General features: G+C 44.3%; 1 protein-coding gene across 1 annotated transcript; it reads right to left on the bottom strand.

The window, feature by feature from the left end:
• Positions 1-5,633: 5,633 nt before the first annotated feature.
• On the bottom strand, positions 5,634-16,316 carry NPC2 (NPC intracellular cholesterol transporter 2). Its single transcript, XM_045563983.1, has 4 exons — positions 16,168-16,316; positions 10,078-10,185; positions 8,229-8,401; positions 5,634-6,478 (listed from the first exon to the last, which is right to left on the bottom strand). Exons 1-4 carry the CDS (start codon positions 16,247-16,249, stop codon positions 6,392-6,394), a joined length of 450 nt encoding a protein of 149 aa, XP_045419939.1. The 5' UTR covers positions 16,250-16,316; the 3' UTR covers positions 5,634-6,391.
• Positions 16,317-16,666: the final 350 nt, after the last annotated feature.

Genomic DNA, 16,666 nt, shown 5'->3' with positions numbered 1-16,666 from the left:
ACAGAGCCATCATCGTGACCCAGACGAGCAGTCAAGCAATCGGGAGGGAGAGGCTGGCTGAACTCAAGACAGCAGCTAGGAGGGGAGGGGCAGCCATTTCCGCCTGAGCCCAGGGCCAGGGAGCCTTTGGGCCGGAGACAAGCTAGTGTTGTCAATGAGTCCTATAGACATGACAGCTGGCTTCTAGAAGATATGAGCCCTGGTCCTGCTCTAGAGCTGCCCACTACCGTGCCCTTCTTCAAGAGAATGACACCAAGTCAACTGTGACTCTTCCCTGCCCTTTGGAGACAAGGCTGCTATAGGGTTAAATGCTCTGATCCAAAACCTAAAGAAAAATGGCATTTTTCCCGACTAAAAAAATTCATTACACAATTGCTGAGTTCTAGGCATTTACTTAAAGATGAAAGAGCAGTCTCTATTCTCGCGATGTTTACAGTCTAGTGGAAGGTAAGCTGACACACAAAAATTATACACAAAAAGGCACGTGGTTAGGTGTCATGAAGAGAGCATTAGCATCTGGCTTAATGACGGCCAACCAGAGTGGGCCATCCGGAGACCATCAGTCTTGAAAGGCGCCTGGAATTAAATTTGGAAGACAAATGCATGGCAAATGCCTGCGATTCTAGGCCACTGAACAGTTTCCATGGCTGCAACCTTCCTTTTTTATCTAGGACGATAATAATAATACCACCGACCTTTCTCAGGTACTTATTATGCGTCAGGTACTGCGCTTTGCACCCACCACCTCGTGCCATCATTAGAACTACCCTGAGGTAGGTATTCTCGTCATCCTATCTCGCATATGACAAAATTAGGGCCTTGTCTTCATCCCTTTTGTGTTGCTCTAAAGGAACACCTGAGGCTGGGTAATTTATAAGGAAGGTTATTTGGCTCACGGTTCTGCAGGCTGTATGAGAAGCATGGCGCCAGCATCTGGTGAGGGCCTCAGGGAGCTTCCAATGAAGGCAGAAGGTGAAGGGGGAGCAGGTGTGTCACATGGTGAGAGAGGGAGCAAGCGAGAGGAGGGGGTGCTCACACTCCTTTAAACCACCAGCTCTCTCGTGAACTAATAAATCAAGAACTCACTCATTACCGCAGGGAGGGCACCAAGCCGTTCATGAAGGGTCTGCCCCCATGACCCAGACACCTCTCACTAGACCCCACCTCCAACATTGGAGATCAAATTTCAACGTGAGATTTGCAGAGGACATACACCCAAACCATATCAGGCCTTAAGAGATTAAGTTACTTATCCAAACTCAATCAGCTGGGAAAAGTTGGAGGTGAGAGAGATATAAACCTAGCTTGTATTGAAAAGTTTAAATGTTATAGAAATGTACAAACTAGTAGTGCTTCCAAAAGTGAAAACCTCCCCACGGATTCTGGGGAAATGCTCAATTGCCCTGGTGAGCAGTCCAAATTCTGGTGGCATCTCTCTCTGTCTGGTGCCAGGCTCCTAGACACTAAGGCTCCCTGGGAGGGGCTGAGACCAACAACTCTGGGCAGGAAAAAGGCAAGATTAGGAGAGAAAACAGCACACAGCTCAGAATTCTGCAGAATCCAGTGAAAGTCTCCTGGGCCAGACGTTATCTGAGATGGTCTCTAAATCAAATGTCTTGGCCTTAGTGTCAGTCCTAAGCCCCTCTGGGCTTCAGGGATTTTCCTGCCCTCACAGTGTGAGTAACTGAAAAGGGATCTGTGTCCGTTTTCTGTGGTGCTCAAACTTCCCTTCAGTGTCTCAGTGAATGATGAGCAGTTAGTCCTGCCAGAGGCTTTAGAGATTATCTAGTCCAATCCCTTCACTTTATACATTACACATTAACAGTAGTTAATGGCAGAGCCACTAGGACGCTTTCTCTTTGCTTCAGTAAAAAAAAAAAAAAATCATCTTACCACTAAACACTGATGTAAGAGTCATTTCCTTTGATTGCAAAACACAGAAGAGACCCTTACAACTGTCGTGTGTGTGTGTGTGTGTGTGTGTAGGTGGAGAATCTCCGTCAAACCTTGACTTTCATATTTGGATCCATCTGCAGCACCCCCTTTTGTGGCAGTTGCCTACAGGGGCAGGGCGGGTAGAGAGCAGAGTAATGCGTTTCTCTAATGCTGAGGACAGAGACGGCAGCCGTGGGCCGCCCGCCCTTCTGCTTTCTGATGAGGCACACCAGCCTCTCTGGCGTGTTCGAGGCCAGCAGCCATCATTGTGTCTGCCAGGCTCTTACTGGCCTGACCCACTGGCAGTCAGAGCCAAACTGATCTTTTCGCCTGCTGGCTGCTTACCTGGGACACATGATTGGTGGAGAAGGCGCTGCCAGAGGGGAGCCAAGATTGTCCCTCTCAGCACCCCTGCGGGTAGGGGCCGCAGTGCCAGACCCATTCCCGAGTCTCTGTGCCCTTACTCTCCATTGGGAACTGCAAACAGCTGTGCGTTGTGGCTAGCACGGGGCAGTGAGCGGAGAACAGGCAGGGAGAAGCCTGTAGAAGTAGAAAAGGTCACTGTTCTGCCTCACGCACCCACATTGCCCACCCTCTTCTAGGACCCCCGGGCCACCTGTGCAGCCCATCTCCTGGGTGCCACCCTCCCCTCCACCCCTTTTTAGGAACCAAACCCCTGGTTTGGAAAGCCTGGTAGGTTCCCATAGCAATGGGCCTTTTAGCTGTTTCCATAGCAACCAACACCCAGACCATTTAGTTGCTAGTCAACTGACAGCTGTAAGTGAATCGGATTCAGCTTAGAATCTAGGGATAGGCTGGGGGAGTCTCTTCAGAGAAAAAGACACAACCACCCAGAACGGCCTAACTCCTTTAAAGACTTTTAGACAAAATTTGCAGAGATCCAGAGCCACTTTCTACCTCGGGTCACCCAACTCTGCCCCCACCCCATTCCCAACACACACACAAACTCAGTGAGTACCCCAGCCCTTTAAACAAGGCATCCCACCCCTCCATTCCTGTTCTGTCTCTTCCGAGGGCCCTTGGGACGAACGCTTATTTAACGTGACTCTCACCTTAGCAACTTTTTAGACACAACTCTTTCCTCTGTGCCAATGCTCTTGCTATGTGCCACGACCCTGTCCTCATGCCAACCCATTCATTTAAGCATTGCTTTTTGGATTCTCTGAAGTGAATGGCCAATCTCAGATCATCTTCTGTTAGTCAAATTCACCTATTTCAAATCACCCTTCCTATGTCTTGGGAGGGCGTTCTCAGAGAACATTCTGTTTTATCACCCTTTGCAAAAGCATAATCAAGATCCTTAAAAAAAAAATCAACTAGGATTTTAAAACTGAACATGCAGGATTTGCAATTACTCCATGCTTATTGGTTTTTATTAGCCTGCAGATGTGACTGAATAGCAGGCCTCGAATTTAACCTTCTCCCAAAGCGGGGATACTAGGTGTTGGATTCCTTTTATTCTGTAAGCAGGGGTGCCCCTCATTGCTATTATTATTATTTTTTAAACAACTGGAATCTAAGATTTACCAGCCCTGGAATTCATGTAAAATAAGAGTTGGGTCTAAGCCTCCAAGGCTTGCTTAGTAGACTAGAAAAGCATGAGCCTGTCATTGGAAAGAGCATGACCTTTTTTATATACCTAAGATGCAGTGCTTCTCAATGTTTTAATGACTCAGGAGGGGGGAGTCTGTGAACTGTCTGTAGAAGGCGACCTTTCAAACTAATCCCCCCATGGGAGCCCTACCTAGCTTGCTGCTGCAGGCCCCACGCAGCTCACGATGGCTGGTAAACAGTCACAAGCTGTGTGTCCCCTTCTGTTCTGGCGGAAGGGTATCTACGAGCTGAACGGCTTCTCTTCTTTTTTTTTCTAATTTCCCAAAAATCTATTTATACTCCGTGTCTTAACCAATGTTTCTCCCACTTTTTTTCATTATCACTCCTTTAAGGAGTGTGTTTAGACATTTTAATCCTAATCAACCACTCTATACATTTTAATATCACAGATATAATATGTATGTTTATGTATTATATTTATACCCATGTTTTATACATAAAGCAAAGATTTTTTTTGTCCCCAAGAACAAATTTTCACAAAGAATGCACAGCATAAACGATGAAAGGTTTATAGTTTTAAAATATACTTTTTTATTTGAAGCGTCAGTGGGGAGAAGAAAAAGAAATCTATTTTAGCAGTTAAATATGTGAACTATTTCCAGAATAGTTTAACACTCAACTAGTCAGTTGTATCAAAATCAATTTTCCCTGAAGTAGATAGTGTTCCCAGCTACAGGCAGTCCTTGTTTTGCATGGTAGTGTGGGCAGAGGAGTACACGGGGCAGGTGGCTGTTAGCTTTAAAGAAGGTAAGTGACATGAGGAATCTTCTGGGAATAGGTGGCAGCAGATACATGAGCACTGAGCTTCTTTAGAGGCCTCAGAAAGTTCCTGGGCAGAGGATAGCCTCGTCTTTCTGAGGAGACATCATCACACCTCAGATTGAACCTTGATTTTCCTGCTATTTCTAGACAAAGAACAATGCCTCCTAGGGTAACAGCTGACATTTATGGAGTGTAGCTTATATGCCTCATCTCATTTCATCCTCACAGCTCTACTCCTGTACTAACAGATAAGGACACTGTCGCGCAGGGAGATGAAGTAATTTCAAGATTGCACTGTTAGTCCTATTAATTGGTGGAGTCAGGATCCAACCACGCGTGGTCTGAAGCCAGAGACCACAGCAGTTAACCACCTTTGGCATTCACACAATTCAGATACACCAAGGGCCTGGCACAGGAGAGAGGGTGGGCTATCTGTCTAGACTCACTGTGACAGGAGACACTAAAGATCTTAGCTAAAAAGTACTGTGGTTAAAAGGCTGCCAGCATTTGCTAGGAAAGCTTGGCTGTTTAACTTTATTCCTGATCCATTGCTGTCCCCTGGTGGCTTTCCTGGGAAACTCACAGGGCAAAGAGATCCAAGGGTCTAGGGAAATTATTGGGATGAAAAGAACTAGACTAAATGAATTATGTGCTCATAAGTGCTTGTACAAACTCACCTAAGAAAAGAGTCCCTTCCTTTTGCCCCAGCCTAACAACAGTGATCTTCCAAAGTCCACATAATTCAACTCAATCAATAGTCAATAGGGTTGTAATCCCTGTGCCACCTAAAAGCTGACTGATATAGTACATTGATTCAAAACAGACGGTTAAATATATGCCCATGATTATACTTGTACTTTCAGAGTAGGAAATTCCAAGCTTTAATTAATTTAGCCATTACTTGCTACAACTTAAAATCATATTTTATCTATAAACTTCTAGGCTTTCCTCAACATGCAGAGGGTTCCCAAAAGATCACAACCTGTAACCCCCACTCCCCTACCTGCCCCCTCAAATACAGTTCCCTCAACCTTTCAGGGGTTGTTACTATTCAACTAGGGGATGCTTGCATTCCCTGCTTCTTTCCAGCATGACTGGTGGTATATGATTGTGCAAAATAAAGGAAAACAAGGTCCTTTAATATAAAATAGATAAGGTCTAACTAGGGAAAAAAGGAAGAAAAAGACAGTTTCTGAAAAAGTCACGTCTTCAGCGTACTCTGGGACCATGGAACCCCAGTTCCTGCCTCCCATAGTTCTACGGGATCACACTCTGAAACAAGCAGGTGACCACAGCCCAAATGCAGAAGACAAGACTGGTGAGTTTTTATTTATTCAAAGATACATTTCCAGGTGCAAAAAGAGACCACAAGTTAGTTAATGTTGTTAAAAAAAAATCAAACATCTGCTAACCCAGTGCTGCGTTTAGGTAGAAAAAGAGACACGAGACAACTGCAGAGAACCAGCCATCCAGAGCTGAACTCCTGCTGTAGGACACCTCCTCTCCAATGACACTGGACACCACTGGACAGCAAGTCACCGTTGAAGCAGCGGAGGCCAAGAGAGGTGTTGTCAAGAGTCAGCAGACTCATTGGCTAAAAGCACTGAACTCAATGAGGCACTTAGAGATGAGGAGCTTGTAGAGGTACCGTCCCAGCCACAGGGAAGTGGAACCCACCCTCCACTGGGAGGGCCATAACCCCAGGGCAAGTCATCTGATAGCCTTAAGCAACCTCCCTCAGGTCCTGTCCACTTGGGCCTTCCTTATTCCAACAGCCAAAAAAAAAAAAAAAAATGAAGACAATTAAATGCCTACAGTTGCACTCTCTCTTCTTCCCTTCAACCTTTTCACAAAGGATATTACAAAGACAACAGTTCTGAGCTCTCAGGAAATAGGGTCTTAAATGCTTTTAGAAGTTGAGAGGCATAAAACAGCAGTCTTGCAATTCCTTTCATCTTACGCACTGATTTAGTTTCAGGTCTGAATTTTTCCCTCACTTCCTCCTTCCCTCTACCCATACCCTCTCACCCCCGGATAGATATATTGGCACCAAATAGCTCTAGCCTTGGATCTGTATCGGGATTTCCCAGCAGAAGAGACGTTGGTCTTGGTCATCGCGAAGTTCCCACTCCACCACCAGTTTTATCTGGAAAAAGAGAAAAAGAATTGGGAAAATGAAAGTAGGACCTGATTTCCATCCATAATTGGCCTAACTATGTATCCTAGGTGTAAACTGTAACAAACTGCCTAATTCCTTGTATTTTTCTTCTTAAATCGTGTCACCATGAAGGCTGCTTAGGGTGTAGACACAGCCTGTGGCCTTAAACTTGAAAGAGTGAACCAAGTTATACCTATGATTTGGTGTTAGCAGTACCACATACTAACCTAGTTAATTTATCAAATATAATTTCTAAAGCATTCTTTTCCCTCTTATATCAATGGTACATAAATGAAGGCTTATGTGAATAATAATTTTACGTTTAAACAATTTCTCATGTATTTGGCAATCTGACCAAGCTTTTTCCAACTGTAACGATGAAGAGCAGAGAGGAAAAAAAATTACATTTTTAGGTATAAGGAAACTTTCTCATTAGCTGGAAATGGAAATGTCAATGCACAAAGGATAGTCCAAAGCAGTTTATGGCTGTATGAGTAATTTTAAGTACAACAACCCCCTGTAGCAATACACCTTCAGTTAACTTCCTTAAACTACTCATTAGAGATCTCTGCCTTGACTGGTCACAGGCATACTATGAGCTGTCACTTCTAATTCTTAATAACTCACTGACACTTTGTGGGTCCTTTCTTATGTGGACATTAGCTTATTTGTCATTAGTTACTACCTCTCTTTTGTACTCAAATGTTTCTTCACAATGGAATACCATTTGAGTGACAATGACACCTAGATCCTCACTTGCTTTGTAAGTTTTTCAAGACTAGTGTGCATTAACTACTGTTTCACTTTGTGCTTAAGTAGTTTGAGCTGTTTTTCAAATTAAATGTAACTCACTTAAGAGACATTAAGTACCTGCTGCCTGTCAGGCCCTGACCAGACACTCTGCACACATAACTGAGGTTCAGAAATGCCCATGATTATACGGATACTCTGCAAATTAATCTACCAAGCTCTCCCTGACCTTGATGGTCTCCAACTCTCCAACATCCCTTAAACACAGACTGCCTATATTTGAGTCCCTTTAGAATGTTCTTTAATTACTTGTAGAAACATAAATGGCCAGATTGTAACTGGGTTCTACTTGACTTCCTTTCAAGAAATACAGCTTTTTTCCTTTATGGAAAAAAGTAATCCCTTACTTCTTCCATTCGTATCAAGATTCAGTATCTTTAACACAGGCCCATTGTGGGCTCCACCTCACAAGTGCTTGGCAAAAAAAGAGGGAGGTGAGGTGTCCAGAGGTGAAGGTGGGGGTCAGAGGGGAGAAAGGAGAGTGGAAAGAGCTACGTCTCTCCCACGGAGCTAACAAACTACTGTTCTCTTATTGTGAGATTAATGGAGAAACCAGGATTTCCAGATAACAATGCTGAAACACTTGGATCTTAAGCTATTTGGTATCTGGCCAAAATCTTTAAACATTGCACAGCCTTTGGAGTCATAAGACCCAGCTCTAAATGTAGGCTGTAATATTTCTTAGTGGAGTGGACTCTGTCCATATTCCATGACATAAGAGGCTCAAATTTCTCTCACCTCTACATAGGGTGGAGAATTAAGCAAAATATTATATGAAAAAATGGCATCTTTAGGCCCAGGCTAACCACAAGGCCACAGTGAAAGAACAAAGGGACACAATGAAAAACCCTAACACTCACACCTATCTCTGCCCTCACGTTTCTAATCCAGTCCCAAGGCCTCCAATGTCTCCAACAGTGTCACTTACGGAGGGGTATTCGCTCTTCACGGGTAATTTATTCAGGTAGCTGTAGGTCTTGTCTTTTTGGATGGGGCAGCTGATTCCACTCTTACAACCATCCGGCTCAGGAATGGGAAAGGGAACTGGGACGCCCATTATGATGCCATGCACAAAGGCTTTGCTACTTTTAGATAGAGTATCTAGGAGAAAAAAAAAAAAGAGAATCAGACAGTGAAAAAAAATAACAGCCTATTTTCAAACCCTAAATCAAAATTTCAGATATTAATATAATCTCAAGCAACAGCATTGCTATGGCTGCAAATCATCATGCACATGGCTCTTAATTCCTAGGGCCTATTTCTCTTTGTAGCTGTGCTTTACCTAGCACAGTACAAGCATTCACTCCAAACTGGAAAAATTACTTAATTATGCAAAAAGAAGCATTAACAGGAGTTGTTTTCTTTGCTCTTAACCTTGCTCTTCATTGCCTTTCACAGTTTCTCAGGAGAATCAAAGCTACCTGGATAAATACCTTATCCAACAAGGCAACCGATTTTTGGCAAGTAAACTTTCTGTTTACTATTTACATCAGCTTCTGTCAAAATGTATTGTGTGTCTTAAATACACGGTCTCTAAAAAGGTACCCTTTAGAAACTTGGTAAGATTAGAAAGAAGTACATTTCTTGATAACTTCTATCGTCCATATCACAAGATGGGCAGGAGGAATAAAGGTATAAAATTAGGGCCACCAGAATCACGAGCTGCTATTGCAGTATTGTGGAGATCCAGAGAATTGGCTCTGCATGTTTCTTGCTGTCCGGGTTGGGAAGGACTTTTGTTTAGAGGGCATTTTTTTTTTTTTTTTTTTTTGGTTTGTAACAATAGAGGGGCCAGGGTATGGTCCAGGAGAGAAAATAGGAAGTGAATAGTTGGAGTTTTTACGAAAGAGATGACAGGAACTTTGAGGTTTCTTATTAAACTGTCTACTCTCGTTCCATAGGATGGAAAATGAGGAAAGGATTCAAGGCAGATGCACTATCCAGAAATTCAGATTTCACATTGGTCTAGATTCTTGGGAATCTGAAGGTGATAAATGTGGTACAAGAAAGTACCAAGTTTTGATAATATTTCTTGAATCTTACTGGAGAAGAAAGCTCAGATTTCTTTTTTAGTTTTTGCTTTTTTTGAGACAGAGTCTCACTCTGTTGCCCAGGATAGACTGCAGTGGTGTCAGCCTAGCTCCCAGCACCCTCAAACTCCTGGGCTCAAGGGATCCTCCTGCCTGGGCCTCCCAGAGTGCTAGGATTACAGGCGTGAGCCACCACGCCCGGCCAGCTCAGATTTCTTGATTATTCCTTGGGTCCTCAGTAGGTTCCCTAAACCTTACAGAGCTTGTTAAGTATTCATTGCACCTTTATTTTCAGGCAGGATGTAGACTTAATAGCTGAAAAGTATACTGTCTAAAATAACATTTTGGAGGAGTTGGAAAGTTTACAGAATTGGGGTCTGTACTGATACTCTGCGGTCTGTAGCTAAACAGAGCTGATGTTCTCATAAAAGCCTGCTGTGCAATATGGCCTAAGGCAGGATGGAGAAAATGCAAACTGTTTTTTCCAACCTGTGAACACATGGAAATCTCCCTGTTTGCTTAAAGGGGGTCTGGGAGCCATGGACTCTGGGCAACGGCATATGGGAAACCAGTATGAGAAGGCTGTCTAAGGGCATAGTGAATCCTGGCTTTGCACAAATAGGAAGGGAGGTCACCGAGTACCTGACTGCCAGTCACCCTCCGCACACATTCCTATGGTCATTCCAATACCTGAGATTTATATTATGCTTTAGCATGAATCTCAGGGTAAGAGCCACTTTTACTCACTGCTGGTGAAGGTGACATTGATGCTGTAAGACTGTCCTTTGCTCAGGTGGCAGGGCTGGGTGGAGCATGGGCTCACATTCACTTCCTTTATAACTCCAACCACAGAACCTACAAAAAAAGAAAAATGAATTAGAATTGGAGGAAAAACAAACCACTAGGCTGCCCACCACCTAGTGGGAAGATGCTCTGCTCTCCCAGTTAGGGTGAGCTTGGTCTCCTCTGACTGCTTTCCTGGGATGGAATCTTTAAGACAACGTCCGATCAAAAGTCAGAATCTTGATTCATTTTACTGCTAAAATCATAGCCTGTAAATGAGACGAAAAGGGAGCTGGTTGGTTTCTTGACCGATAGAAAGTTAATATTTATCAAACTAAATAATATCCCGAGACCATATCCACAAAAGATTATATTTGAGGGATTAAACTACAACCAAAGAAACTCCAAATGTTCCTAGATTCTTGTCTTGCCTTCTTAATGGTAAGGGGTCACAATCTAAGCTTAAACCTTGAAAATGTTTGCTTCAACTTTTCTTTTGATTAAAATATTCCTGTTTTTCCCTTCATGTTCTAGTACATAAATAAGTATGTAAATTTTATGAGAGTTGTTCACTACTGGAAAAACTGTATTTCTATGCAAAAATAGCCCAAAGGCAAACCTGGGGCCTGAAATTCCAAGAAGGAAGATCAGAATGAGTTTCATCATCTTTCCACCCAAAGTTCTACCAGTGCAAATGCTCACGTAGGGAGTCTGGTATTATTTGTTGCAAAGTCTGCAGATCTTGGAACAGAGAGAACCTCTTCAGAGTTCCTGGATCCAGGAGGTTTTAGCTCCTGAGTTATTTATTTTTAGACCCCAAGGAGATTGTACCTTGGGCAGCAAGGATGCAGGAAAGCCAAGGCATCTGAAGAAAACATCACAACAATGGGTTTTATTATCCTTGTTTTAGGGGTTAGAAAAAAGAAGAGCAGAAAGGTTACTGTGACTTGTCCACAGTCTCATCCCCTGGAAGGGGCAGATCCAGGACTCAGCAGGTCAGCCTGACTTAGAAGTCCTTGTCCCTGGAACCTGAAGGAAGCTTTAAACACATAGCCATAGTGACAAAGGGAAGGAGACTCCAAGGAAATTCCCGACTGGGAACCATCTGAAGACTTTGGATGAAGATTCAGAATCAAACTCAACTAAAAAAGCCTTTTCAGGTCCCTTGATTCAAAGTCACCTCTCTGCCTCTCACTACTCTTCTCTTTCTCACTACGGGAGATGTTCAACCCCGTGTCCTCTGTGATTTTCAGTGATGAAGTATCTTCTGCCCAGATTTTATACCCTTTCCACAAACTCCTGGTAAGTCCTTTGCCCAGTGTTTGGTCTTCTTGGGATCTCTTCATTATTTTGCCCCATACTGGCTTCTTAGAGAAATAAACAATATTCTTAAAGGTATGGGTAAAACAATGAAAAGTGTTAGAATAGCCAGTCTTGGCTTTTTAAATTAGGCTGATTTCAGAAGCCCACTCATTTCCGAGTAAGCAGAGTATAGAAGTTAAGAGGAACTACCAGCTTAATCCTTAACAGAGGAATGACTTCAACAGAGGAACTACCTACCATCTCTGAACAGGGAATGACCCTTAAGAGAGGAACTACCTTCCACTTCTGAACTGGGAACTACACCATCTCCACTGCACTTCTGAGTTTTCTTCAGTTATTTAGTCATGTTCTTTGAGGGGAAAAATCTAAAAGGCCCACTTACCCACTTATGAGTCATGAAATATTTTGGCTCAAAAGATAACAGGCAGTATCTCAAATCTTGCCTAAGTCTCTCGGCAAGATTTTTCCAAGATTCAAGGGGATAAAGAAGAGGACAGAGGTCGAGATCTTTATAGTTCCAATAAAAGCTTAGGGCCCAAATGAAACTTAACTCCCAACAGGGCCATTTCACACAGCCAAGATGGCAGGAGTACGGTGGGGTTAAAGAAGAATACTGCTACCTAAGTCTGGGTTTCTTTTCCTCTGAAATACTTGGCTATAGCTCCTGGGAATAATATATTTGCAAATACTGCATATGTTTAAAAAGTAAGGGTCAGATGTAGGAAAGTACTAGGAATAGTCAGAAATGGGATTCGTCTGACTTGCCCGTGTTGTTTCTAAGCAGTTTCAAAACTGATTTGACTCACAAACTAGGTGTAGCTCAGGAGTTCTTTGTTCTCTGACAGAGAACAAAGCACGGAGGAGTAACACTAGACATTCTCCACAAATCTCTGAACTAACACTCTCTCTAAAAGGAGTTAAAAACTGTTCATATTTGATAGGTAAAGAGGAGCTGAGCCAATTATGAAGTATCTAGAGCCAGCTCCCCTGCTCTATATCCCGGGAGGGCGACAGCAGGGAAAGGCATACCCCTGTGCCACCTCCCATCCCAACACGGGATTTTAAAGCAGCACATGGGTGCCACAAGCAATGACTCAGGTCTACAGCACACGGGTGCCACAAGCGATGACTCAAGTGCTACTGTTTCCACTAGGAATCTTGAGACTGGCCGCTCTCAAACTGTTTCCACCTCTTCCCCACCATCTTTCAATCTCGCTCTAGTGTCTCCCCACTCGGTGGTCTCCAAACTGACTGTACACCCCTACCAATGAGAGTAACTGTAAGCACACATCCACAATACACAGATGTGTACTCCACTTTGGAAACCTGTGTTCTCTAAAATAAGCATCTCTGAGGCAGAGTATGTCCTTATATTTTCCTTCTTTTCAATCTCAGTCTAACCAAGGACAGAAGTGCTATTTGTATACAATAAATGCTTGAGCAAAACAGGTTGTTTAAAAGTCTTTAAAAATCGCATTTCTCATTCAGCTGTCCTGAATCTGGATAGCTGAATGGGAGAGAATGCAAGTGGACTGTCTGGTAACTATGTCCATAACAGGGTAAGTTAAGTTCTGCCCTTCAGCCATCAACGCTGAGAGGCAGACTCTGGAGCCTGATATGGGGTTTGAATTCTCCACTAGCTCTGCTACTTACTGTGTAAGCTCAGGGCAGGATAACTTAACCTCTCTGGGGGTAATCATAGGGTAGGTGACTAACATACACATAGCTTAGATAAGTGTTTAGAACATAGTAGTGACACGTAAGTGTTTACCATTATCGTCTTATCCAGATTTAGTCCATGAATTTAATCTAGAACAGCTAGCTGCTCCTGGATAGGTTAGCAAGTTCCCTTTTAATGCAAAGGCTGGGCCTCTCACCTCAGATATACTTTGTGGATAAAAATTATGTTTCCAGCCAATAAAATGGACTCTTTCTGTCTCAAAAGTAGAATGCATGAAGACAGAAGGCAAAATGCAGGGTGAGAGTACATGATCTGCTATGTGGTCCCCAGATTAGGTCAGTACTATAAAAGTAAGGTACACACCAGGCACGGCGGCTCACACTTGTAATCCCAGCACTTGGGGAGACCAAGGCGGGAGGATTGCTTGAGCCCAGGAGTTTAAGACCAGCCTGGAAACACAGTGAGACCCTATCTCTACAAAAAAAAAAATTAGCCAGGTGATGGTGGTGTTGTGCACTTGTAGTCCCAGCTACTGGGGAGGCTGAGGCAGGAGGATCATTTAAGCGCAGGAATTTGGGGTTGCTTTGAGCTATGATTGTGCCACTGCACTCCAGCCTGGGTGACAGAGCAAGACTCTTTCTCTGAAAAATAAATAAATACAAACAAACCAATAAATAAATGAAAGTATGATATGCACTGGGAAGCTCAAGTAGAAGCACTCTGCTTCTCTGCCTGTGCCTACCCTTGGGTGGGACGGTCTCTCTTTAAATGACCTCTGTCATCACATTGACCAACACTGCTCCAGCGAGGTCTGTGAATAATACTTTGCAGTCTTTTATCCCCCTTGCTTCTCTGTCATAGCAAAGTTCTCAAACTGTACACACTCTAAGCACCCAAAACAGTGTGAGAAACACTCTTTTCTACTCCATCCCATCTTCTGTGGACAGTAAAAAAAATATCTTGAACTTCTATCAACAATCAATTGAAAATCAGTGCTTATGGTAAGGCTTTCCATGTCCAGCTTTTACCTGCTTCTTTCAAGGCTGAGTCACATAATCTAGTAGGAAGTAAGTAACGGGTAGTACTTGTGGCTCTTTCAGCCAGTATTTCACTGACAAGAGGTTCTTGGACTTCCAATGTCAATAGAACTGGCTCCTCAGCTGTAATCCGCAAACATTACAAAACTAATTTGCCTGGCCGCATTTCTCACTTGAGGAAATCCCACCCTAGAGAAGGTGGGTGTAGAGTGGAACACAAAATCTTTTGATGTGGGCGCTTAAAGTTTTTACTTTCTATTTCCCAATTCAAAAGTAAATTGAAAATCTGTAAGTGAAACCTTCCTTCCCTTTAAAGTCTTCCCATAAGTGTATTCCTGCTTTTTTCAAATGAGTAGAATAATTCTGGATTTATTTCCTTTCTTCTTCTTTTTTTAAATGTTATCATTGAAAACCCAAAGTGGCTCATGAAGACCTACCAGTTTCCCACCACTTACTAGGTGGGAAATCTTGGGCAAGTTACTCTGTGTGCCTCAGTCTCATCTGCAAAACAGATTGTGAGGACTGAATGAGTTTATCAAATTAATACAGTGTCTTCATCTAAATGTTGGCCACAAGTTTAATAGAAGGAAAGGTAGTAATTTGAAGCAATAATAGCATCTTCCAAGTGCCAGTCTCCTAATTCAATGGGACACCATTTGTTAAGTGTTAATAGGCCAGCAGTCTATTCCTTTTTTTCTTTTTTTTTTTTTTTTGAGACAAGGGTCTCGCTCTGTTGCCCAAGGCTAGAGTGCATGGCGTCAGCCTCGCTCACAGCAACCTCAAACTCCTGGGCTTAAGTGATCCTCCTGCCTCAGCCTCCCGGGTAGCTGGGACTACAGGCATGCGCCATCATGTCTGGCTATGTTTTCTATATATTTTTAGTTGTCTGGTTAATTTCTTTCCTTTTTTTTAGTAGAGACGGGGTCTCACTCTTGCTCAGGCTGGTCTTGAACTCCTCACCTCGAGCGATCCTCCCGCCTTGGCCTCCCAGAGTGCTAGGATTATAGGCATGAGCCACTGCGCCCGGCCGCAGTCTATTCCTTAATCAATCTTGTCCCCTAATCTTCAACTTTGCTTTGGCCTCAACATGAATTTTGATGACTAGGTGGAAAGAGTATATAGTCCCTCATTTACTTTTGCAATTAATATTTGTTGAGCAGTTACTATTACCTTGGCACTCTTTAGAAAGAAGCAAACTTACTCTGGTTCCCCATTCTGCTGTGTGACTTCAGGTAGGCTACCTGACATCTCTGGAATTCAATATTTGACCATACAATCTCCATGCTTCCTTTCTACTCACAGACTTTACAAAATCAGTTTCAAGCCTCTTTCATTGATCATTGCACCTTTCTCTCCACCTCCACCTTCGAACAGAATTGTTGGAGTTCTGCTCCAACGTTAATTCTATAGACTTGACTGAAGGAAGGCACTCAGAACTTCTACCCGCTGTTGTATTTTCCAACAAAGATTCCAACCCCAGCGGCGAGAGGGAATTATGTGTCACAAGCTTTGTAGGAGGAAAAACTGATTAAGAATCACAAGATTCCACAGCCCAAAGAAAGCCCTATTTTTAACAGAATAAATTATGAAAAGGGAAACTGACTTTTGACTTGTCAGCAAAAAGGAAATTGGAAAGCAAAGGGTGGTGGAGGAGAACCGAAGATCCAAGACATAAAGAGAAGTTCTGCACCCCTTCCCTCAACCTTGGCGCTCTATAGGGACGAACCTTCTGTTGTCTGCCCCACAAACTTTAGGAAACTTCAGCAAAAGGCCCCACCTGCAGGAGTGTCAGTGACTCCAAAACACGAATTCCAAGGAAAGATACAAAGTTGTGTGCGGTGGGGTGTCATCGAGGCGGGTACCTTCTCCCCCAACCCAGCCCACTCCACTCGGAGTCCTAGGCTGACCCCGATCACCCGAGGGACCCGCCCAACCCAGCCCGGGGGGTCTCAGCGCGGCTCCGGCCCGGGCTTCCGCAGAGGGTGCGGGAACCTCGGGCCGCCCGGGGCTCACCGCAGTCCTTGAATTGCACGGGCTCGGCCTGGGCGGCGGTGCTGAGCGCCAGGAGCAGAAATGCAGCGTCCAGGAAACGCATCGCGGATAACCAGGTTCCAAGCTCGAACCGACAGGACGCGGCGCCCGCGGTCACAAGATAAACCTATGGGGGCGGGCCCGGGGAGGAGCCCAGTCAGGCGACCTGTCACCAGCAACCACGGCCGAGGCCCGCCCACGCCCCGCCCACGGCTCGAGGGAGCCAGCTCCAGCTCGGTCCGGCTCAGAAGCCCACTATCTCCGCCAATCTTGTCAGCTCAGAGGCCCCCGCCTGGGAGTGACCCATCTCCGGCCCCGCCCCGCTCCACCCCTTAGCGCTCTGCCCCGGCCTCATTGGTGTGTCCCCACTTCCGCAAGCGGGAGCATGTCTAGCCAATCAAGCCGCTTCCCCCTCCGCATTACCCAATAGGCATGCTCGGGGGCGGGGCCTCCGCGGATTCAGCCCTCCGCCCCGTTCTCC

The sequence above is a fragment of the Lemur catta genome, chromosome 1, assembly GCF_020740605.2.
Source record: "Lemur catta isolate mLemCat1 chromosome 1, mLemCat1.pri, whole genome shotgun sequence".
Taxonomy (NCBI): domain Eukaryota; kingdom Metazoa; phylum Chordata; class Mammalia; order Primates; family Lemuridae; genus Lemur; species Lemur catta.
This window is presented reverse-complemented; position numbering and strand designations above follow the sequence as displayed.

Bases quoted from the DNA above. Each gene is read 5' to 3' on its own strand.
- NPC2 (XM_045563983.1), bottom strand. From the start codon at position 16,249: ATGCGTTTCCTGGACGCTGCATTTCTGCTCCTGGCGCTCAGCACCGCC. The intron at 10,186-16,167 runs GTGAGCCCCGGG...CTTTTTTTGTAG, and splicing joins CGTGCAATTCAAGGACTGCG to GTTCTGTGGTTGGAGTTATA. The intron at 6,479-8,228 runs GTAAGTGACACT...CTCTTTTTCCAG, and splicing joins TGAAGAGCGAATACCCCTCC to ATAAAACTGGTGGTGGAGTG.